Source organism: Mesoplodon mirus (assembly GCF_964341445.2).
Source record: "Mesoplodon mirus genome assembly, chromosome: X".
NCBI lineage: Eukaryota > Metazoa > Chordata > Mammalia > Artiodactyla > Ziphiidae > Mesoplodon > Mesoplodon mirus.
In genome coordinates this window covers 63,683,203-63,708,179 of record NC_138981.1, presented here as the reverse complement: position 1 = coordinate 63,708,179, position 24,977 = coordinate 63,683,203, and the positions used below count along the sequence as shown (strand labels likewise).

The window sequence follows — 24,977 nt, the reverse complement described above, 5'->3', positions numbered from 1 at the left end:
TGTCTGAAAGTTCCTTCCCCCTCCATCTGCCCAGCAAACTCATTTATTGTTAAAGCTCAGCTTAAATATCACTACCTTGACCCCTCACAGAATTAGTATCTCCCCCATTTGCTTTTTTTTGTACCAATACGTTTATTTATTCTTAAAATGGACTAAGCTGACTCAGGGGAAAGGGAAGAAGAGAGGGAAGGAGGGAGCGCCCTGCCAATGGACTTACCCAAGCAGCGACTGCGGCACTACGTGTTAAGCATATTGTTCAAGCAGCAGTCGGAGGATGGGGCTGGATGACCTTTAAGTCATTAGATGCTACGGTTCGCATCTTTCACATTGCGTGTCTGTGTGCTCGTGTGTGTGTGTGTGTGTGTGTGTGTGTGTGTGTGAAGTTGGGAGGGAGGGGACAAAGAGAGAGAAACAGAGACAGAGATCAGAGACGAGATGAGGCGGGACGCAGTGCGGTAAGAACAGATGGGCGGACCCAAATTTCTTCTGCTTTACAGTTTTGCAGAGGTCTAGCCCTGCATCTAGTGCTGTGGCAAGGGGGTGGGAGAGGAAGAAAGAGGAAGGACTGCACTCCCTCTGAGCGTGTCCAGCCTCGACTGCCTGACGGATCACTTTCCGCTCCAACACCGCCAGTTCCTTCTCGCCGTGACTCATGCCTATTGTGCCAGGCAGGACGCACTCTGCCCTGCAGCCCCACAGGTGGTATCGACTAGGGGAGACTGTTCCCGCCAGGCTAAGCAGTGGAGCGCCGCACAGCGCGCCTTCCCGCCTCTCAACTGCTGCCCCAGCAGTTCCGACCCAGCGCCAGCAGGCCTGCTCGGTCGATCTTCGAGCCGAAGATGCGGCGGGGCTGGAAGATGGCTCTGTCCGGGGGGCTACGGTGCTGCCGCCGTGTACTTTCCTGGGTGCCTGTGCTTGTTATTGTCCTCGTCGTGCTCTGGTCCTACTATGCCTACGTCTTTGAACTCTGCTTGGGTAAGTGGAGCTAGCATCTAAGATGGGGAAATTATGCTCCCCCTCTGTTCTTAGCCCTCACACTGCGGTTTTCCTTTAGCTCCCTGGAGAGCTCATGGTCTCCAACCTCTGGCTTCCCACAGTATTTCTTGCGGCCTGCCACGAGGGTCCCGCCATGTCACCATCGCTTCCTACCCAAGGTTTCTTACATTATTTCCTGGCCCTACCCACAAGAATTTACTGGCTTTTTCCACAGGACAACCACTTGTGCCTTGTGCTCTGGTTCTGGGGGCTCCCATCCTACTGAGTTGAGGAAACAACATACCCTGTATACTTAAACTGTCCACTTAAACTATGAATCCCACCAATTCACCCAACTAGAAGCCCCACATTTTCTCATTCCTTCCTACTAGGCATCCCAAAATATTTCCTGTACTCTCTTACTAGCTCGCCTTTATCCAACACTAGGATTCCTCTTTTTCCCGTGATCCTCTCAAGCCAGCTGAAGTGATTCACATTTTTCTGCCACTTGGGACCCCACAGTACACCTTGTTCTATCCCACTGTGGTCTCCCCTTTTCACAAAGTAATAAGCCCTCCATTCCTCTTTCCCTGTGGCTTCAACATTTTCTCATCTTCTCCAGAGGAATATGAGTCCTGCAGTACATCCTGTCCTGCCTCATGCAAGAGGCCCTGATTTTGTCACACTGGAGCTCCCTGTAGTCTCCTGCCTGCCTGCTTTGAGGTGTTTTCACTCCTTCCCATTTGGGGCCCCACATTACTTTCTGAACCTCATACTAGTCACCCTGCTTTATCACACTATGGTCCTGCTTTGTCCACTGTCTTCTCACACTAGAGTATCCTCATTACCCTCCCACAAGGGTTCCCACAGTATCCCCCACACCCCTTCCAAGGGCCATTACTTTTCTGATGATCATCTCCCCTTGCTATCTTTTTTGAAACCTACTCTCTACCTCCTGCAATACTCTTCCACTGTTAGCCACACATTTTGCCATCCTCTTCATCTGGGTTCTTATTATTATCTTCACTTATTTTCCTCTAGGATTGCACTTGTCCCTTGTCTTCTCAAACTAGGGAAACACCATCCTTTCCTACGGGGGTTTCTAGTATTTCCTGCCCCTTCCAATGGGAGCCTCATTTCTTGTTCCCTCTCTTTAGACCACCCTTTTATAAATCCGGGGTCTCCTCTTTGTACCCTGTCCTGTAACACCAGGGAGCATTTCATCCCCTCCATATCTATAAAATGGTTCCCACAGTGTATCTTCTGCTTTCAAACTCAGAATTCCACAGTATTTCCGGACCCAAATCTCAAGACCCTATCCCACTTGGATTACCCCCAGCCCCCTATCTCTATCACTAATGGCTTTATAGTGTTCTAATCAATTCACAGTGTAGTCTTCATGGTATATCCTGTCTCCTCACAAAATAGCCTCTGCTTTTCTCATAGTGAGATCTCCCCTTGCCTCTCACATTGAAGAATCCCTATCTCTTCTCAAAGGAGATTCCACTAAGTTATTGTGACTTCAGTACTAGAATCCCACTTCTAATACCCTTAAAACTGTGTTCTACAATGTTCCCTGTTCATTCAGTGTGAGGTCCCAGTATATTTCCAATCACCTCACATTAAGACTCCTATTTGTCCTGTTGGACATCCCCGCACAGAACACCAACCTGCACAGTGTTTTCTTAACATTTTACATCAGATTCCATTATTTAAAAACCAGAAGGGTAAGGTAGCATTGGTTCCACCAGTCCATCCTGTCATCTTCACTTGACAGTCGTTAACAAATGAGTGGCCTTGGTTTCAGAAAGGTTAGATCAAATTTTCCTAAACTCACATATTTAGTAAATAATATAGAATCGGATATCAAAGCTGCCTGATAACCAAAGCAACACAACCAAAACAACAGATTTGAGTTTCAGTATGACTCAAAAGGTAATATTAAGGACCTAACTTCTTTCTAAAAACAGAACCTGATGTCTTTCTCCCTAATATCAGGTAAGAGCTGAAGTCAAAAGTGGTATTTTTGTCTTATAAATCTGAGTTTGGATTCTGCCACTTACTAATTAGGGTACCTGATGCAACTTACCTAATCTCTCTCAACTTCAGTTGCCTCATGTGCACTTTGCTTATATAGTTGTTCATTCATACCACAAATACTTCCTTATCACCTACTATATGCCATTATAGCATTGTTATGAGATTTAAATAATATGGTGCATGAAAAGCATGCATCACAGTTGACAGCACATTGTAAGAGCTCATTAAATAATAACTTGTTATTACTATTATTAATGAGGATATAGGATTCTGCTTGACTCAAGAAAATAAGCTTAGACTTTAAACGGGGAGAAAAGTAACAATCCATTTTTTAAGGTACAATTCACATAACATAAAATTAACCATTTTAAAGCATTCAATTTAGTGACATTTAGTACATTCGCAATGTTATACAGCCATCACTAATATCTAGTTCCAAAACACTTTCATCACCCCAGAAGAAAACCTCATAGGCATTAGACAGTCACTCTCCATTCGCTCCTTCCCCTAGTCTCTACCAACCACTAATCTGTGTTCTGTCTATGGATTCTGGATGTTTCACATAAGTGGTATCATACAGTATATCTCCTTTTGTGCCTGGCTTCTTTCAATTGGTGTTATGTTTTTGAGGTTTATTCACATTGTAGTATGTAACAGTACTTCATTTCTTTTTATAGCTGAATAATGTCCCATTGTATACCACACTTTATCCATCTTATCCATTCATCCCTTGATGGTTGATGGACATTTGGGTTGTTTCTACTTTTTGTCTATCCTGAATAGTGCTGCTATAAACATTGATGTACAAGTATTTGTTTAAATACTTGTTTTCAACTCTTTTGTGTAAATACCAGGGAGAGGGGTCGTAAAGCTGGGCTGTATGTTTATTTATTTATTTTTATTTTTTATTTTTTGCGGTACGCGGGCCTCTCACTGTTGTGGCCTCTCCCGTTGTGGAGCACAGGCTCCGGACGTGCAGGCTCAGCGGCCATGGCCCACGGGCCCAGCCGCTCCACAGCATGTGGGATCCTCCCAGACTAGGGCACGAACCCGTGTCCCCTGCCTCGGTAGGCGGACTCTCAAACACTGCGCCACCAGGGAAGCCCTGGGCTGTATGTTAATTGTATGTTTAACTTTTTGAGGAACCTCCAAACTATTTTCTACAATGGCTGCACAATCTACATTTCTATCAGTAATGTTGGAGGGTTCCAATTTCTCCATATTCTCACCAAAACTTGTTATTTTCCTTTTTTTAATTATAGCCATCATAGTGGGTATGATGTGGTATCTCACTGTGATTTTGATTTGCATTTCCCTGATGACTAGTGATACTGAGCATCTTTTCATGTGTTTGTTGGCCATTTGTATATCTTCTTTAAAGAAATGTCTATTCAAGTCCTTTGCACATTTTTATTGGGTTATTTATCTTTTTGTTGTTGAATTATAGGATTTCCTTATGTATTTTGGATACTCAACCCTTATCAGATAAATGATTCACAGATACTTTCTCCCATTCTGTGAATTGTCTTTTCACTTCCTTGATAGCATCATTTGATACACAACGTTTTTAATTTTGATAAAATTCAATTTATCTATATTTTTTACTTGTGGCCTATGCTTTTGGTATCATATCTAAGAACCCATTGCCAAATGCAAGGTCATAAAGATTTACCCCTGTGTTTTCTTCTACGAGTTTTATAGTTTTATCTCTTACATTTAAGTCTTTGATCCATTTTGAGTTCATTTTTGTGTATGGTGTGAAGGAGGAGTCCAGGTTCATTCTTTGCATATGGCTATGCAGTTGTGCTAGCATCATTTATAGAAGAGACTATTCTTACCCCATTGAATAACCTTGACATGATTGTCAAAAACCAATTGACCATAGAGCTCTGGATTTATTTCTGTACTCTTAATTCTGTACCATTGATTCGTTTGTCTGTTCCTTTGCCAGTACCACACTTGTTTTGATTACCATAACTTTGTTTTAAATTTTGAAGTCAAGATGTGTGAGTCCTCCAACTTTATTTTTCTTTTATAAGACTGTTTTGGCTAGGGTCTCTTGCAATTCCATATGAGTTTTAGGATCAGCTTTTACACTTCTGCAAAATATTCATTGGAATTTTGATAAGGATTGTACTGAATTGTGTATTGTTTTAAAGAGAATGCCATCTTAAAATCAAGTTTTCCAATCCATGTGCATGGGATATCTCTTCATTTATTTAGGTCTTCAGTCACTTTCAGCAGTGTGTTGGAATTTTAAGTGTGTAAGTCCTGAGCTTCCTTGGTTAAATTTATTCCCAAGTATTTTTTTTTGATGCTATTATAAATGGAATAGCTTTCTTAATTTCCTTTTCTGATTGTTCACTGCTAGTGTATTTAGAAATAAAACTGATATGGAGTGTTGATCTTGTGTTCTGCAACTTTGCTTGAATTTGTTCATTGGTTCTAAGAGGGTTTTATTTGGTGGCTTCTTTAGAATTATTTATACCTAGAATCATATTATATGCAAATAAAATAATTTTATTTCTTTTTTCCAATTTGGATGCTTTTTTTCTTTTTCTTGCCTAGTTGCACTGGCTAGAACTGTCAGTACAATGTTGAATAGAATTGATGAAAATCAACATCCTGACCCTATTTCTTAGCTGAGGGAGATTTCAACCTTTCACCATTGAGTATACTGTTAGGTGTGGGTTTTCCGTAAATGCCCCTTATCAAGTTGAGGAACTTCTCTTCTATTTCTCATTTCTTGAACATTTTTTTTCATGAAAGTGTGTGGAATATTGTCAAATGCTTTTCTAGCATCAATTGAGATGAATGTGTGGATTTTTTCCTGCATTCTGTTAATGTACTGTATTACATAATTGATTTTCATGTGTTGAATCACCCCTTACATTTCTTGGGTGCATGTCACTTGATCATGATGTGTAATCCTCTAATATGCTGTTGAATTTGGTTTGCTAGTAATTGCTTGAGTAGTTTTGCATCTATATTCATAAAAGATGTATGTAGTTTTCTTTTCTTGTGATGTCTTTATCTGGCATGGGTGTCAGGACAATGCTGGCCTCATAGAATGAGTTAGAAAGTGTTCTCTTCAATTATTTTTTTTAACTTTTTGAAAATAATCTTTAATGAGAAACTTGAGCTTGCTTTCACAAACTTACTGTTTAATATGGGGTTTTATATTTGAAATGGCTGTACATAAATCGTAATCAAGATTTTAATAGTTAGCATTGGAACACATATGTTGTAGCAAATGGCAGAATAATGTCTTTTATTCCTCAGCTGGCAGAAACTTCCCCCTCACCACTAGCCAGAATTTATATAATTTGCTCTATTTAAGTTGTTATTTAAGGGTAAGATGATTCTTTACTTAAATCCAGCAGCTTTTCTTTTTCTTTCATAGACAAATATAATATCTTATGATAATGTGAATGGATTTAGAATGAAATCAAATTTGATCATATTAGTTTTTCTAAATAATAATGAAGTTTTCCTTAAGCCTACACAAATGTTCTGCTATTGTTTTTTTTTGTTTGTTTTTTGGGTTTTTTTTTGCGGTACACGGGCCTCTCACTGTTGTGGCCTCTCCCGTTGCAGAGCACAGGCTTCGGAAGCACAGGCTTAGCGGCCATGGCTCATGGGCCTAGCCGTTCCACGGCATGTGGGATCTTCCCGGACTGGGGCACGAACCCGTGTCCCCTGCATTGGCAGGTGGACTCTCAACCACTGCGCCACCAGGGAAGCCCTGCTATTGGTTTTTAATCATTTTTAAGATTCATGTATGAGTCTTGATTATTATCACCAGTAAATAACATTAACCCCACTTATCCAAAGAACTGCATGAAAATATATAAATGTGGATGGACAAAGTTTATGAATTCTCTTCAATTTTTTGTAAGAGTTTGAAAAGGATTGGTGTTAATTCTTTAAATATTTAGTACAGTTTACCAGTGAAGCCATCTGGTCTTGGCTTTTTTCTTTGTTGGGAGGTTTTGATTACTGATTCAATCTTTTACTTGTTAAAAATATGCTCAGATTTTCTCTTTCTTCTTTTGTCTGTTTTGGTAGTTTCTGTGTTTCTAGGAATTTATCCATTTCATCTAGGTTATCCAGTTTGTTAGCATAAAATTGTTCCTACTATTCTATTATAATCCTTTCCATTTATGAATGTTCTCTATTAATATCTCCACTTTCATTTATGATATTAGTAATTTGAGTCTTCCCTTCTTTTTTCTTGTCCAGTCTAGTTAAAGGTTTGTAAATTTTGTTTTCTTTTCAAGGTCCCAACTTTCAGTTTCCAGAGTTCTGCAAAAGTTGATTCTGACAGTTTCTGCCACTTCATTCATGGCCTTTAGGGAAGGACAGAAGCCTGGAATTCCCTACTCTGCCATTTTTGGTGATTAACAGTATCCATTTTGAAATTAAAATTAAAAGGTCCAGGAAATAATCCTACTGAGAAGCTAGAATTTCTTCAAAGAGAGTCAGAAGACGTGAAAACTGATAAGGCAAAAAAACAGAAGGAACAGTTTCTAGAAACCAAATTTCTATAGAAGTAAAAGCTATCCATTTAAGCCTATATGAATCATGGTATTCTTATATCTAAAATAGTTTTATAACTCATCCATATATGAAACAGTTAAAAGCATCACATCTGAGTAGTTAAGTATCATATGAAACATAAATAAAACTAAATGAAACTAAAATAAGTCCAATGATTCTTAAACCTGGCTGATAATCGTAATCACCTGCTGAGTTTTTTGTAATACAGATTCCTACACCTCCACCCAGAGATGTGTTATATGAAGGGGGCCCTAGACTCTATATTTTTATCAGTTCCTTAGATGGGTATTAAAATCATCTAGATTTGGGAATGGCTGCTGAAAAAGTAAATGAATGGCTAGTATGAGTAACTTTTTCAGAGGAGTACATGAAGACTGGCATGATTAGTTGGCTTTCAACAAGCAGAACATAATGAGAAATGTATCTAGGTTCTCCAATTCAAATTCTATTCTCTCTCCTAACCTAAAGTATAAGAAACATCTATTGGAAAAAGTGAGTATCAAATATATTCATTTTGACATTGAATACATTATTTTAAAACCATCCTATTTAACTTTGGGATCAATATCATAAATAATTTTAAAAATAAGACTTGTTTTGTCCCAAACTATTATAAAACCTAAGCTCACTGAACAGTTTACCTTTTTCAGAAAAATAATAAATAGCTAACAATAATTAACTACCTATTATGTATCAGACACCCAAGTACTTTACATGTATTTTATAATTTAGTTCCTATAACAACCTTATAACAAATTAATTTATCCTCAGTTTATGGATAAAAAACTGAGGCACAAAGAGATTAAATAATTAATCACAGAACAAGTAAGTGACAGAGCCATAATATGAATACATACCATATTCATCAGTGATGATTGCTAAGCGTCACTGCAATAAACTCCCTTCCCAAATGAGTCATCAATTAAAAGAGAACTTCATGGTGTAACTAAGCACTCATCTCACTAGACTCATATTTTCAGCCTTCCCACTCTCCTTCCACAAGTCCTTTTGAGCTTCACTAATTTGGTAGCCATTAGCCATATGTGGCTATTAAACACATGAAATATGGCATCTGAATTGAGATGTGCTGGAAAACTTAAAATATGCACCAGATTTCAAAAATTTAATGCAAAAAGAAGTATGCAAAATATATAGTTAATAATCTGTGCAGATAACATGTTGAAATGATATTTTTGATATATTGGATTAAATAAAATATATTATTAAAGTTAACTCCACTTTTTTATTATTTTTAACTTTAAAAAATGTTCCTACTAGAACATTTAAATTACATGGTTTGTATTATATTTCTCTTGGACAGCACCGTTGTAGAATTTCTTCCATGTCCTTGGACTAACATTGTTGACCATCCGCATATAGTCCCAAATTAGGTTTATTCTACCAATACCCTTCTGTGAATTCTAAAATGTGTCTATTTAAAGGAAGTCATGATATATGCTTTCGTTTGAAACTAGTTGTCTTTGATGAAAAGCCCTTACATATATTCTACCCTTCCATACCTTTTCTCCATACTTGGTTGCAAAGAGTCAGTAAACAGGTAAAAGAAAAGAGGAGAGAGTAAAAAAAGCTATTTGATGATAACCCCAGTCACTTAACTTGCTGGGTAGTGAGCTAAAATTTGAAGGAACAGAGCAGGTGTGTAATTACACATATCACCACATCACTCTATAATGATGCATGACAAATTACCCATAGTATGGCTAAGTGTACATTTCCCCAAGAGATTCATGAGAAAGGATTCATTTTAGAAAAGTTTAGTCATTTTCATTTTAAATATGACTGAAGTATCTTAGTCTTTTCCTTTAATAACGCAAAAGGCAACATTAGAAAAATAAAGGAAAGGCAGAACTACCAAGGTAAGTGCCACAATGTTTTAGAATAAAGACCACTTTTTTTTTCTCAGAAGTATGTAACTTCTAACAGGGAATTTTACAAGAAAATATTTTTCCCTTAGACTTATTGACACCGTATAGATTTTAGGAGTGAAAAGACTTTAAAAGTCAAGTCCAATACCTAACTAATGTCTAAATGTCCTACAGGACATTTCCAAGTGTTTATAATGGGAAACTTATTCCTTCCCAATGCTGCCAGTCTGGCTGCCCATCGTTATCATCATCATCATCATCATCATCATCATCATTATCTTCTCTTTTATTGAACTGAAATGTGTTGACCTGCAGTTTTTACTCATTGATTCTATTTCTGCCCTCTGTTCTTGGATCATATAAACCAATCCCACTTGCACATGATGGTCCTAAAATTACTTAAAAACATCTATCCCCCACCTAGAGACTTCACAGGTCCCCACCAATTTTTCTGTTATATACATTGTCTCATTCCAATATCTGCAAAGCACTGGATGTTCTCCTTCCCTCACCCACAAATGCTCTAGCAAGTGACCAAGCAAATGGGAGTTAGGATCTCCACTTTTTGTTTTGCAGTAATTGTTCATCGATAGAGGTAGAAGGAGATATACCAAACAGCAATTTGTCAGTTACTCTTTATTAATATTGTTCTCCAAGCAACTGTGCTCTCTCTAGTTCCATTTTAAAGAGATGTTATTAACCCAATTCAGGGCCTAGTGGGACTGATGTAGTCACACAACATGTATGTGCAAAATCATGAAGTCCCATGTTGACCCATCAAGACTTCTTGTTTCCACTTCTATTTGTCAAAGTAGAGGATGTGCTTCTGTCAATCATTCTTAACCAGGATTCTCTAACTGAAAAGAAAAAAAAAGAAATTGGTATCAATCTCCAGGCCAGTGTATTAGAAAAAAGAGGACATCATCTGGTCGGATTTTTAGCACAGACAAAATGGAACAGTTTTAACAAAGTCCATTCAAAAGATCATTACAAGGAGCATTTTTTAAAGACTCAACAAAATAGACCTGCAAATAAAGAGGAGAAGTTATGACTAATGAAGAACCTGAGGAAATAACCCCTAGAGTATAGTCTCATTCTCTGTTTGGATTTTTCCCCTTTTCTGATCCTTAAGAGTTTAACAATGTGTATGAAAACTACTTTAATTTAATAGCTTCTCAAGATTGAGATCTATGCCTTATAATTTCACTTTACCTTAGCACCTAGTACAGATGCACACAGATGTTGGTGGTGAGTAAAGACAGGTAGGCCCCATTTTGTACAAATGACATTCTGAACAGAAGTTACATATATATCACAGTAAGCCAACAAGGAATGATTGGAGAAGGTAGACATAATACATGGAAAAAGTCCTGGAGACTGGAATATAGTCCCAACTCCACCACTAACTTGTTCTGTGACCTTGGACAAATCATATGATACTACTCTAGTCCATTTTTCCCATCTGTAAATGAGACAGATAAACCAGATAATCGCTAAAGTCCCTTCCAGTTCTAATATTCTATGAAATCTTCATTCAAATATAATAATTAATATTCATTAAGTACTTGCCTCGTGCTAGATACTATTCTAGACAGCATTTACATACATTAACTCATCTAATTCTCAAGTAACCTTGTGAGGTAGGCAATGTTATGGAAGTTAAGGAACTTACCCAGGGTCACAAAATAGTGCAACTGGGCTTCTAACCCAGAAAATCTGACATCAGAGCTCGCATGCAACCTCTACACTATATTGCCTCTAAATATACAAGAGAAACTTGGTTTTTAAAGATGTTCTACAGTGAATACTTTGGGAAAATGAATAGTCATCTCCTAATTTATCATCTTTTAAGTTCTTACTGCCATGTTATATAGCTTGAGTGTTTCCCATTTGTTGGCTTTTTTAAAGTCAGATTATCCTTGTATTTGTTGAATGAGTAGAAATTCTTATTCAAGGTTTAAAATGAAGGAAGGTAGCAAAAGATAGAATTTAATCATCCTTGCCTTCTGTTATGTTAGCAGGCTGGTGGTTTCCTAAAGTATCATTGAATAAATTACTAAAAATGATGCTACGGAAAAATGTATTAGAAAAATAATGTTTCTAAGTATCACTAATCTTGACCTTTCTCTCTCTTTCCACAGTGACTGTCTTGAGCCCAGCAGAAAAAGGTAAGCGGGTATTATAAATTGTTTTGGTCAGGACTGCATCCCTCTTTCTGTCTAAAAGTGAATTACATTAAAGCCTAAAAATTGAGCAACTCTCCCAGGAATACACTGAGGTTAGTGGAAAGTTTAGGATAATGTTTTTTAGGAAGCTTACCCAGAGATAGAGCAGAACATATTTTAAGTAGCTCCTCTGGCTGTAGGACAGGAATTTGAAGTTACCAGGATTTATGATAGAAAAGGGCACAGGTAGCCACTCTGTTTGCCATACTAACCCTAGACTTTCTCTTGGTTCATCACTATTGTCCTAGTTTCCTTGCCTTTCTGCCCAATTCATTCCCTCTTCAAGGCATGGAGTAAGGGCCCCACAGCAGGGCTTTTAAGGGCTAAGTCCTTCACCATCACAGTTCCAATATATTTGCTATACTACTCTTCACTCCTCACCCCCATCTTGGACTGATCTGCAATTTATACTACCATTCTAAACAGACTGAGGCATTCTTCATTAAAAAATGTGTAAGCTAAACATGTGTCTTAACAAACCTTTAGTTTCACATTATTTTATCAGGTATAACAATAAGTATTCATATAGCCACTTTTAATTCTCACTTCATGGGAATTGTTGTAATTCATTAACTACATAACTTTCATATTATGCTGTTTTAAAGCTGCAGTTTGCTATTACTCATTTAACAGAAGTGTTGGCTCTAGAGACAATAGAGCAGAGTGGTGGGAAGATAGAGCATTGTAGTTAAAAGTATGAGAACTGTCTAAATTCAAATCCTGGCTCCACTACTTCCTAGTAAATTATTTGACCTCCTTGTGCTCACTTTATTCATATGTAGAATAGAAATAATAATAATACCTATTTCATACAGTTATTATGAAAATTTAATGAGGTATGCACGTAAAGCCCTTAGAACAGTGGTGAATAAAGCACATACTGATGACTTAATAAATGTTTGCTACTTTTGTTACAGCCTTAGAGCAAGTCTTGAGTTGCCTCTTATTGTTATGGATGGTTCTTAAAGTCAGAGATCATTTTCTGTATACATATATAAATATTTATAAATAAATGTCATTCTCCACAATAACCTTTCAAGATAAGTTGGGTGGGGGCCTAGATGATGCTCCACCATAATAGGAATAATGACAATATTATTGTTATTATTATTGGAAACTACAACTTATTGTGCAGAGTACCCTGCTAAGTATTGTGTGTGTGTGTGTGTGTATAATCTTTCAATATTTACATCAACACAATGATGTAGACATTCTTATATCCATTTTATTGAGAAGGAAACTGAAGTTTAGAGAGGTTAAGTAACTTATCCCAGGTCATCTAGCTAGTAAGTGGTAGGATGCAAACCCAGAACTACCTGATTTCAAAGTCCATGCTGTTAAGCAAACCTATACTTGTTCTTTTTACTTTTTAGTGTACAACTCCCTCATTTGCTTAGTTGACCTCCTTACTCAGAAAATTGATGCTCAAATGATCATTTTTCTAGTGTCCAAAGTAGTATATTTTCATTTCTTGTGTGTTGTCAATGAACTCAACCACAACAGTGTAGTGTCATTTGTAAGCCAAACTCAGTTCAAAGCTTTTCTAATAGCATCAATCCAGTTACCAGAATTTGAACTCTTTAGGAAACTGTTACCACAATGTATGATTTTAAGGTCCCTCTGACTCTAGAATTCTGTAATTCCAAAGCACTTCTCTCCTGATAGCTCTTAAATTTATCAAAACACAAAAAAAATAAGATTAGACTTTGCTTCTTTATTCTGAAGTGGGGTGTAATGGGACAAAGCACAGGATTTAGGGACAGAAGATGTGGGTTGGAGTTCCAGCTCTATCATTTACTAGCTCTATGACCTTTGGTAAGTAACTCAACTTCTCTGAACTTCAATTTCTGTAAAATAAGGCTAGTTTAATAACATCTTACAGATTTACTGTAAGCTAGAAGGAATAAAAGTATATAGGAGTAAAATATGTAGCATTAAACTGCTTTGTAAATGTTAAGTATTAACAATCTCATTGTAACATTTTTTTATATGTCAGGATTCTCAACACAGTAGAATCCATAAACTAAAATTAGATTCAATTGTAGCCAGAAGTTTGAAAGTTAGACTTGAAAAGAGCTTCTGAACACTAGGGCAGGTTACTAGGAGATGCCATGAAAACTATTCAGGAAGTATCAGGCACCCAACTATCTGGCATGAATCAGTGAGCCTTGCCTAGAAGCAGACCAACAGGCCTAATTAGTATCTGAAGTCAGTTCTAACCATGTGAATCTGTGACTTCTTTCAAATTATACTACACTATTAACTTAGAATACAGTACAACATATGACTGCCAGTAGGAACATTATTTGGCATAAGCAAAGAAAATATAAGGGACAAAGAAATGAAAGCCTCAAATCACGTAACCTTTTATTCATTTTTCACAGCTTAGGAAAACCATAGTCAGACATACTGCAAGTTTTTCCATTTCTTGTCTGCTTAATGGTTCCTCTACTGGGTTGAAGAGTGTCCCTCCAAAATTCATGTCCACCTAAAACCTGTGAATGTGAATTTATTTAAAAATAGGATCTTTGCAGATGCAATCAAGTTAAGATGAGGTCACATTGGATTAGGGTGGACCCTATGGCTGGTGTCCTTATAAGAAGAGGGAAATTTGGATACACAGATACACACAGAGAGAAGACAGCCATGTGAAGACAGAAGCAGAGATTAGAGATTTGTTGCCACAAAGGAACACCAAGGATTGCCAGAAATGGCCAGAAGCTAGGAAGAGACAAGGAAGCATCCTCCCCTGGAGCCTTCAGAGAGAACATGGCCTTGCCTGTACCTTAATTTCAGACTTCTTGCCTCCAAAACTGTAAGAGAATAAATTTATGTTGTTTTAAGCCACCCAGTTTGTGATAATTTGTTATGATAGCTCTAGGAAACTAATACACTTCCTGATAAATTTCAATCTCTAATGCACTGTTAAGAAGCAAATTAGCAGACTTTGGTGTCATATGTACCAGGGATCAAATCTTGACTTTGCCGCTTACTATATATATGACCTTGGGGAACTTAAGCTAAGTTTCACTTTCTTCCCCTGTAAAATGGGAATAACAATACCTACCTTTCATGGTTTAAAGCACTAAATGAGATGATGTATGTAAGTCTCTTGGCATAGTGCATGGCATATGATAAGTACAAAATAAGTAGTAATAGATACTATTATTATTAACATTGGAAAGGACCTAAAAGATCTTTCTTCTAAGAAGGATAACATATTTCAGGACTATAATTCCAACTACTACCCTTGCAAATATATTGTCAAAATCCTTGCACTCATATTTTGTAAGTAGAACAGCTGAGACCCCAAGAAGTAAAATATTTTGACCTAGTCATGCTGATTCTAGTGCACAGAAAGGACTAAAGCTCAGATCATCTGAACCACAGTCCAGAATATTATATATTATGTCATCCTTGATTATACAGGACTCAGAAATTCTTTAAGGCATGAGGCCGTCTGTTCTTCCATAGACCGTACTAGAAAACACAATATTTGCTTTCATAAGAGTGTTTTGCATGGATGATCTCATTCAGCATCTTACTATCTGTATTTTGAAGATCTTGAGTAGAAGGTCTTCCCTCCTCTACTCCTAAAGTGAGGCTATGGGATAAACTAGAGGTTAAAAACTTGGTAGAGTCCAAGGATTGGTAAGGCTAAGGGATGAATTTAGAAATGAGATTAGGCACAATCTGTCAGGCAGTCCACATATAATCAAGAGTAATGTATTGACCACAGTTGTTCATCTTCAAAAAGGGCCATCAATCATTTTAAGCAAACGTTTAACTCATTATCTGAGAATTCATTTGTATTTTGAATGTTTTGCATACTAAATTCTCTAGTTTCCCATTTAAAGTTAAAAATGATTGTAATTATTTACCTTTTTAGAAATAGGTGCAATTCCTAAATAATAGAACTGTTATGGGCTGAATTGTGTCCCCTCAAAATTCATATGTTGAAATCCTAACCTCCAGTAACTTAGGATATGACCATATTTGGAGATAGGGTCTTTAAAGAGGTAATTAAATGAAAATGAGGTCACTAGGATGGGCCCTAATCAATATGACTGGTGTCCTTATAAGAAGAGGAGATTAGGAAAAAGACACACACAGAGAGAAGACCATGTGAAGAGACAGGGAGAAGATCACCATCTACAAACCAAGAGGAGAGGCCTCAGAAGAAACAACCTTGTCGACACCTTGATCTTGGACTTCCAACCTCCAAAATTGTGAGAAAGAAAATTTCTGTTGTTTAAGCCACTTAGTCAGTAGTACTTTTCATTGCAGCCCTAGCAAACTAATAAAATAACTTATTCAGGTTTCCATTTGAAAACTCTGCTTTGTGTCACTTTTTAAAATTATACTAACCTTAATTTATTGGTGATATATTAGACACCATCAGGGTGAGAGGACATTAGGAAGAAAAAGTTTGGGCCACAATATGATCTTTTATACTCACCTCCATACTGTATAGGGAATCTTCAATTTATTTTGTTGTTGTTGTTCTTGTTTTCCTTTTTTTTAAATTACAGTATAGTTGATTTACAATATTATATTAGTGTCAGGCGTACAACAGAGTGATTCAAAATTTTTATAGATTATGCTCAGTTTATAGTTCAGTTATTCCCTGTGCTAGCTATACAATATATCCTTGTTGCTTATTTATTTTATACATAGTAGTTTGTGCCGCTTTATCCCCTACCCCTATCTTGCCCCTTCCCCCTTCCCTCTCCCCACTGGTAACCACTAGCTTGTTCTCTATACCTGTGAGTCTGTTTCTTTTTTGCTATATTCACTAGTTTGTTTTGTTTTTTAGATTCCACATATAAGTGATAACATACAGTATTTGTTTTTTCTCTGTCGATGACTTATTTCACTAAGCATAATACCCTCCAGGTCCATCCATGTTGTTGCAAATGGCAAAATTTCATTATTTTTTATGGCTGAGTAGTATTCCATTGTGTGTGTGTGTATATACATATATATATATATATATATACCACATCTATATCTGTTCGTCTGTTGATGGATACTTAGGTTGCTTCCATATCTTGACTATTGTAAATAATGTGTTTTTGGTTTTTTTTTATTGGAGTATAATTGCTTCACAATGGTCTGTTAGTTTCTGCTTTATAACAAAGTGAAGCAGTTATACATATACGTCTGTTCCCATATCCCTTCCCTCTTGCATCACCCTCCCTATCCCACCCCTCCAGGCAGTCACAAAGCACCGATCTGATCTCCCTGTGCTATGTGGCTGCTTCCCACTAGCTATCTACCTTATGTTTGGTAGTGTATATATGTCCATGCCTCTCTCTCGCTTTGTCACAGCTTACCTTCCTCCTCCCCATATCCTCAAGTCCATTCTCAAGTAGGTCTGTGTCTTTATTCCTGTTTTACCCCTAGGTTCTTCATGACATTTTTTTTCTTAAATTCCATATATATGTGTTAATGCTGCTATGAATATTGGGGCGCATGTATCTTTTTCAATTAGTGTTTTTGTTTTCTTTGGATATATACCCAGGAGTGGAATTGCCAAATCATATGGTAGTTCTATTTTTAGTTTTCTGAGAAACTTCCATACTGTTTTCCACAGTGGATGCACCAATTTACATTCCCACCAGCAGTGTATGAGGGTTTCCTTTTCTGCACATCTTCACCAACATTTGTTATTTGTGTTCGTTTTGATGATAGTCATTCCGACAGTTGTGAGGTGACATTATGGTTTTGATTTGAATTTCTCTGATGATTAATAATGTTGAACACCTTTTCATGTGCCTGTTGGCCATCTGTATGTCTTCTTTAGGAAAATGAATATTCAGGTCTTCTGCCTATTTTTTAATTGTTTTTTTTGATATTGAGTGTATGAGCTGTTTATGTATTTTGGATATTAACCCCTTATCATTTGCAAATATTTTCTCCCATTCAGTAGGTTGTCTTTTCATTTTTGTTGATGGTTTCATTTGCTGTGCAAAGCTTATAATTTAAATTAGGTCCCATTTGTTTATTTTTGCTTTTGTTTCCTTCGCCTTAGGAGACAGATCCAAAAAAAATTACTATGATTTATGTCAGAGTGTTCTGCCTACATTCTCTTCTAGGAGTTTTATGGTTACCAGTCACATTTTGGTGAGTTTATTCACCTAATTCATTTTGAGTTTATTTTTGTATATGGTGTGAGAAAATGTTCTAATTTCATTCTTTCACATGTAGCTGTCCAGCTGTCCTAGCCCCACTTATTGAAGAGACTGTCTTTTCTCCATTTTATATTCATTTTTTATTGAAATATAGTTGGTTTACAGTGTTGTGTTAGTTTCAAGTGTACAGCAAAGAGATTCAGTTATACATATATATATATATATATATATATATATATATATACACTTTTTTTTACATTCTCTTCCATTATAAGTTATTACAAGATATTTAGTATAGTTCCCTGTGCTATACAGTAGGTCCTTGTTGGTTACCTATTTTATATATAGTAGTGTGTATATTTGAATCCCAAACTCCTAATTTATCCCTTCCACCCTTTTCCCTTTGGTAACCATAAGTTTGTTTTCTATGTCTGTGAGTCTGTTTCTGTTTTGTAAATAAGTTCAAGTGTATCATTTTTTTTTAGATTCCACATATAAGCAATATCATATGATATTTGTCTGGCTTACTTCACTTAGTATGGTAATCTCTACGTCCATTCATGTTGCTGCAAATGGCATTATTTCATTCTTTTTTATGGCTGAGTATTCCATTGTGTATATATACCACATCTTCTTTATCCATTCATCTGTTGATGGACACTTAGATTGCTTCCATGTCTTGGCTATTGTATATAGTGCTGCTATGAATATTGGGGTGCATGTATCTTTTCGAATTAGAGTTTTCTCTGGATATATGCCCAGGAGTGGGATTGCAGGATCATATGGTATCTCTAATTTTAGTTTTTTAAGGAACCTCCATACTGTTCTCCATAGTGGCTGTACCAATTTACATCCCCACCAACAATGTAGGAGGGTTCTTTTTTCTCCACACCCTCTCTAACATTTATTTTTGTAAACTTTTTGATGATGGCCATTCTGACTGACGTGTGATACCTCATTGTAGTTTTGATTTGCATTTCTCTAATTAGTGATGTTGAGCATCTTTTCATGTGCCTTTTGGCCATCTATATGACTTCTTTGGAGAAATATCTATTTAGATCTTCTGCCCGTTTTTTGATTGGGTTTTTCTTTTATATTGAGCTTTATGAGCTGTGTCTATGCTTTGGAGATTAATCTCTTGTTGGTCTCATTGTTTGCAAATATTTTCTCCATTCTGTAAGTTGACTTCTTGTTTTGTTTATGGTTTCCTTTGCTGTGCAAAAGCTTTTAAGTTTACTTAGGTCCCATTTGTTTATTTTTGTTTTTATTTCCATTACTCTAGGAGACGGATCCAAAAAGATATTGCTGTGATTTATGTCAGAGAGTGTTTTGCCTTTTTATTTTTTGCTCTAGGAGTTTTATGGTATCCAGTTTTACATTTAGGTCTTTAATCCATTTTGAGTTTATTTTTGTGTATGCTGTTAGAGAATGTTCTAATTTCATTCTCTTACATATTCTGGCCTCCTTTGTTGTAGATTAATTGACCATAAGTGCATGGGTATAATACACTATTTTATATTTATTATTGTAAAATTACTTTGTAATGAGGATTTGGGAACCAGACAAAAGCTCTCTTTATGGGCTAACCGACTTCTAAAAGAATATTATGTTGATGTTAATATTAGTGTAATTATAATAATTATATATAATTATAATCATTAGTATCAATATGCTGATTTATATCAATATAATTTTGTTACCAAAATAATGCTTATTGAAAATTTAAACTAAACAAAAATATGTAAGATAAAAAATAATGTCCTCCTCACACTCCCCCCTCCCCTATCAATGTCTATTCACAGATAACTAGTATATTTGGTTTGATTTGTATCCTTCTAGATCTTTCTCTCTGTATTTACATATAAACATATGATTATGGATTTGTATAATTTGTTTAGGATTGGTTGTTTTTTAGTCTGGATGATACTGTGCATATTTTCCTATGATTTACTTTTTTCACTTAATAATATATCATAGAGGTCTTTCCATATTAGTATATACAAACATATTTCATTTTTTTAATGACCTCAAATTATTCCATGGCATGGATATATTGATACTATGATTTATTTAACCATTCCTCAATGATGAACTTAAAAAACAAAACTTTATTGTTTTTCTCGATTATAAAGGTAATAGAACCTCATAAATTGCAAACAGTATAGAAGTGGATAAAATAGAAAGTGTAAGTCCTTTGTAGTCACTGCAGAGGTTAAGGATGAAGCAAGATTCAGTGGTGTGTATAGTACACACCACTTGATAAATGTTTTAAAAAGTGATTTTCCTCCCTTACATTTTGACAAGTCTCTTTTGCTATAGCTACATCTATATGTACCATTTCAAAGATATGACTCTCCCAAGCTTCAATTTGCTCCTCCCCAGTGAGCTGGGCTGGAACTTCCATGCTCCTGTGCCCTTCCCAATATGTCTCCTGCAGCCCCCACTTGTATCTGGCTACCATTTGGTGCAGGAATGTATGGAGCCAAAATGGTGAGATGTATGTGTGTGAGGAAAGATCATCCAGAGTTCAGCCAATGCTAGATTTCAGAGACATGATTTTGCTTCCTACCCTAGCTGTGTACCTGTCAACACTGTTTTCAGTCATACAGCCTATAACTTCTAACACATTTAAATGTGGCTATGAGGAAAATAAGAATATTAGACTGGAAGTAAGAATAAATAGCTAACTGTTATAAAATCTACGATGAAAAGACATCAAGGGAAAAGGCCCATGTAATCTCTTATTTATTTAATTTCTTATTTACTTATTTATTTTCTTTGGGTGTTAAACTAAATATTTTGATTATTATCAGTTAACAGGTGAAGGGACTGGAGGCTAAAGATAACTAAGGTCACTTAACTATTAAAGAGTCATAATAAATACTACTTCAAGTGCACTTAATGTGTGCCAGCTACTGCTCTAATGTGCCTTAGGTATATTGATTCATTTAATTCTCATTTACAGCCCTATAAAGTAAGTATTATCTTATGCCCATTTACAGATGAGAAAACTGAGTATAGCGAGTATATTAGTTTGCTAAGGCTGCCATTACTAATTACCATAAGCATAGTGACATAAACCAACGGAAATTTATACTTTCATGGACCTGGAGGGCAAAAGTCTGAAATCAAGGCATCAGCAGGCCATGCTACCTCCAGAGGCTCAAGAGGAGATTCTGGATCTTATCTTTTCCAGCTTCCAGTGACTGCCTTTGTTCCTTGGCTTGTGGCTGCATCACTTTACCTTGGAAAAGGCCCATTTTTAAATCTCTTTGTTTTTTGTTTTTGTCAGGTTTGTTGAGATATGATTTACATACAATAAGAATCACACCTTATTAGTGTACAGGTTGTTGAATTTTGACAAATGTATACAATGATGTAAACACCACTACCATCAAGATACAGAATATTTACATTACCCTCAAAATATCGCCTCTCCCCAGAGTTCTCTGACTTTCCACCCTGGTGACCAATAATCAGTTTTCTGTCCCTATAGTTTTACCTTTTTCAGAATGTCATATAAATTGAATATTACAATGCAAAGCTTTTTGTATCTGGCTTCTTTCATTTAGCAGTATGCATTTAAGATTCATCCTTGTCAGTGCATGTATGAGTAGTTTGTTCCTTTTTATTGCTGAGTAGTGTTCTATATAATAAATGTAGTACAGTTTGCTTATTCATTCACCAGCTGATGAGCATTTGGGTTGCTTTCAGTTTTTGGCTATTATAAATAAAATTGACAAGAATACACATGTACAGGTCTTCGTGGAAATGTGTGTTTTTATTTCTCTTGGGTAAATACCTAGGAGTAGGATTGCTGGGTTGTGTGGTAATTTTATGTTTATCTTTATAAGATATGAGATGTCCAGTGGCTCTGTATCTTCACTGTCACTTAGTGTTGTCAGGATTTTTGTGTATGAAGTGGTATCTCCTATGGTTTTAATTTACCCTCTGTAATGACTAATGATAAGCATCTTTTCAGGTGCTCGTTTGCCATCTGTATATCTTCTTTTAAGAAGTGTCCAAGTCTTCTGCCTAATTTTTTTGAGTTGTTTGTCTTATTATTGAGTTGTAAGAGATCTTTAAATGTCTAGATACAAGTCTCTATGTTTTTAAGCAAATATGATTCCTCTCCATGGGAAAAAAGTTAGGATCAGCAGGAGGGTGTTACCAGGAAACATATTTCTGCTTAATATGACAAAGATGTGTCTAACAATCAGAGTTATCCAGCGATAGAATGGACTCCCCGAGAGTTGATAAGTTTCCCGTGACTTCAGGTGTTCAAATGAAAGTTGGGTGACCAACTGTTAGGGATAATGCAAAGTAGATTTATTCATCATGGAGCCTGCTGGACCAAATGACATCAAGGGCTCTTTCTAATCTAAAATTTTATAATTCTAAGATAAATCAAGTCAACATCATATTAATGAGGTAGAGGTCTTATTGGTTGTATAAACAAAAGGAAATAGATTCTGAGGGAACCAAGCTGGGATTATGACAAACCCTACCACTTCCCCAGCCAGTGAAAAATTGTCTCACAAATCCCTAGCCACCATATAGACAGTAAAGCGTCTCTGTTCTGCTTCAGTGTCCTCTGTGAATATCCCTGACAACATGGGGGCATTGGGCTATACTTAATCCAAATGATACATACAGAATGATGACATCTCAACTATCCATTTTAAACCAGGAAAGTAGACAAAGATAATTCCCCAAGGAATGCTGCTCTGTGTACTTCTTTATCCCCAAGATGAAAGAATCAATGAAATGTTAAGTATATATTATCAAGAAGAGGACTGGAAACAAACCATTTTCCTCTTTTTGAACAAAACCATGGTGTGTCTGTCCCTAAAGTCTGTGTAATTTTTACCACCATATGTCAGAAAACAAATCACTAAGATTTAAGAGGAAGGATGGGAGAGGAAGAAAGCTGATGTTAATTAAGTCCTTAGAGTATGTGAGATACTTCCGTATTTAAGTCAATTAGTTCTCACAACCTGACAAGGTGGTTGTTGTTTGTGTGTGTGTGTGTGTGTATATATATATATATATATATACCCAAAGCGGACCAAAAAGAGAGGCCTCTTCAGCAGGAAAAACAAAAACTGAAAGGGGCTATAATCCAAGATTATAAACATATGAAGGCTATATATCTTGTTAGCTTTGTATTGTTTACCAAACTCCAATACACAGGACTAGAAAACTCTTTGAAAGTGAAAAATAGTTTAAGGCAACTAAAATGAAGCCCTGCTTTTGCACAGTGGCTGACAAACTTATGAGACTTACTACCCCCCAGAATTGGTATAGACTGAAGACATAATCAGCTTCATAAATGTTTATATAAATTGATGAGTGGTAGGTATCTGATGGGTAACTAGGGGAAATTAGTATACTTGGAGACAACCCTAACTTTTGAAGTTGGTATCAATAAGGAAAACTATGCTCTTTCAAAACATGATGCCATGTTTTGGCTCTAGAATTTGATCTCACCATCAGAGAGACTCCTGGGGGTAGCTGCCTAAACCTTAGAAACAACTATTTAGAAAATCTTGTGTTCTCCTAGGGGGTGGCTAAATCATAGAAACAACTCTTGAGCCAATCTTATATTCTTGTGAATTGTCCCTAGATCCTTGATTACAACCTATGGGCCTCTAACCCCATTCTCTCCAAACATTCCTTCAAATAGCTGAGAGACAAGGTTCAGCTCTTTGTTAGAGCTTTTAAGGCAGTGAAAGTAAAGTAAGGCAGTGAAAGTAAAGTAAAGCAGTGAAGTCAAATATTAGAGCCAAGACCTCTTTACTAGGTATCCCATTCAAAGGGAGAAGTGACTATCTAGTTGACAAATTTCCCCTGATCATAATCTGGGTTTTTCTATATTGAGCCAAAATGGGGATTTTAGTGAGGACTCTTTCAATTGCTAAAGCTACAGCTGATATTCCTATTTGAATTATAGTATGTAATTGAAAGGTGCACCCCTCTCCCCATCACCCCCTTCTACCAACTAAAATGCTTTTCAATTGATATAAAATATATTACAGAAAATAGTCTCTTTTTAAACTAAACATAGTTTCCAACAATAGCTTTTTAAAGAAAAAATGTATGCTAGATAATTGCCACAGCAACAGCCTTAGCATTTATGTGTCTGAGTATATATAGTAAAGCATTATTATTTTCCTATTTTCCCCATTTTGGTGCTGATCTTGCTGCATTCAAAGCAGTCTATCTGCTGCATTCATTTTTATTCACACAAGAATGTATATGCATGTATACACATGCACAAACATACACAAAAAAATCAGTCACTTCTCATTAGTCCCTGGGAGCAATACCTAGAAAAGCATCCTGCTGACCAAAGATGTTGCTAATAACAACTTTATGCTGCTTCCACCATGTGGTTTTGATTCCATAATTTTTATCAAGAAGTTTATGAGTCATTATTTCAGGGAAAAAGCTCAAGTAGTCATTCTCATTTCAGAAGCTATTCCCACAATGGGATATTGACATTGCAACACAGTGACAAAATTCAGAACAACTGCATGCTGAGGTGGATTTTTCTTTGACAGTTGGTCATTTCCTTATGGCTGATTTCTCCTTTTCCTGAAAACCTTTGTACATTATGGAAGGAAAAAAAAAAACACTTGAAAAGCTTTTGACTTTCATGTGGTAAACAGCTTCAGCAGCTTCAGATGCCCCATGACTGTGATCACTACCAAATAAGCAAAGGGCTCTACTTTGCCTGTTTGCTTAAAAAAGATGTTTTCCAATTTCATTCCAATGTCAATGAGTAGTGGCAGTTCAGGGATACAGTTCACAAGCTGTTTGATTTCTCTAGTTATCTGAAATCTCACTAGAGCGTCACACTTAAAAAGAAAGACTCAGTGTCCTTGCAGTTTATAGGGATGATTATTCTAGGTACAAAATTAGTAATTATAGAGAAATATGTTGCTCATTTTTAAGACAGAAAAAGAATGGACTTCTATACATTTGGGACCATAGCTTAGGAAGATTATATATATATATATATATATATATATATATATATATATATATATATATATATATATGGAGAAACATAAAATTGAGACTCGTGGAGCCTATCCATAATACTCACTACAGGATAAAGTGTGACAGAGATATGCTAATTGCCTGCCAACGAT

General features: G+C 36.3%; 1 protein-coding gene across 1 annotated transcript in view; it reads left to right on the top strand.

The window, feature by feature from the left end:
* Nucleotides 1-502: 502 nt before the first annotated feature.
* The window catches only part of ZDHHC15 (zDHHC palmitoyltransferase 15), a 122,575-nt gene continuing 98,100 nt past the window's right edge, over nt 503-24,977 (top strand). The window contains exons 1-2 of the mRNA XM_082609102.1: nt 503-975; nt 11,603-11,629. Coding sequence (XP_082465228.1) covers nt 840-975; nt 11,603-11,629 — 163 coding nt within the window. The 5' untranslated portion in view covers nt 503-839. The remainder of the gene's footprint in view (nt 976-11,602; nt 11,630-24,977) is intronic.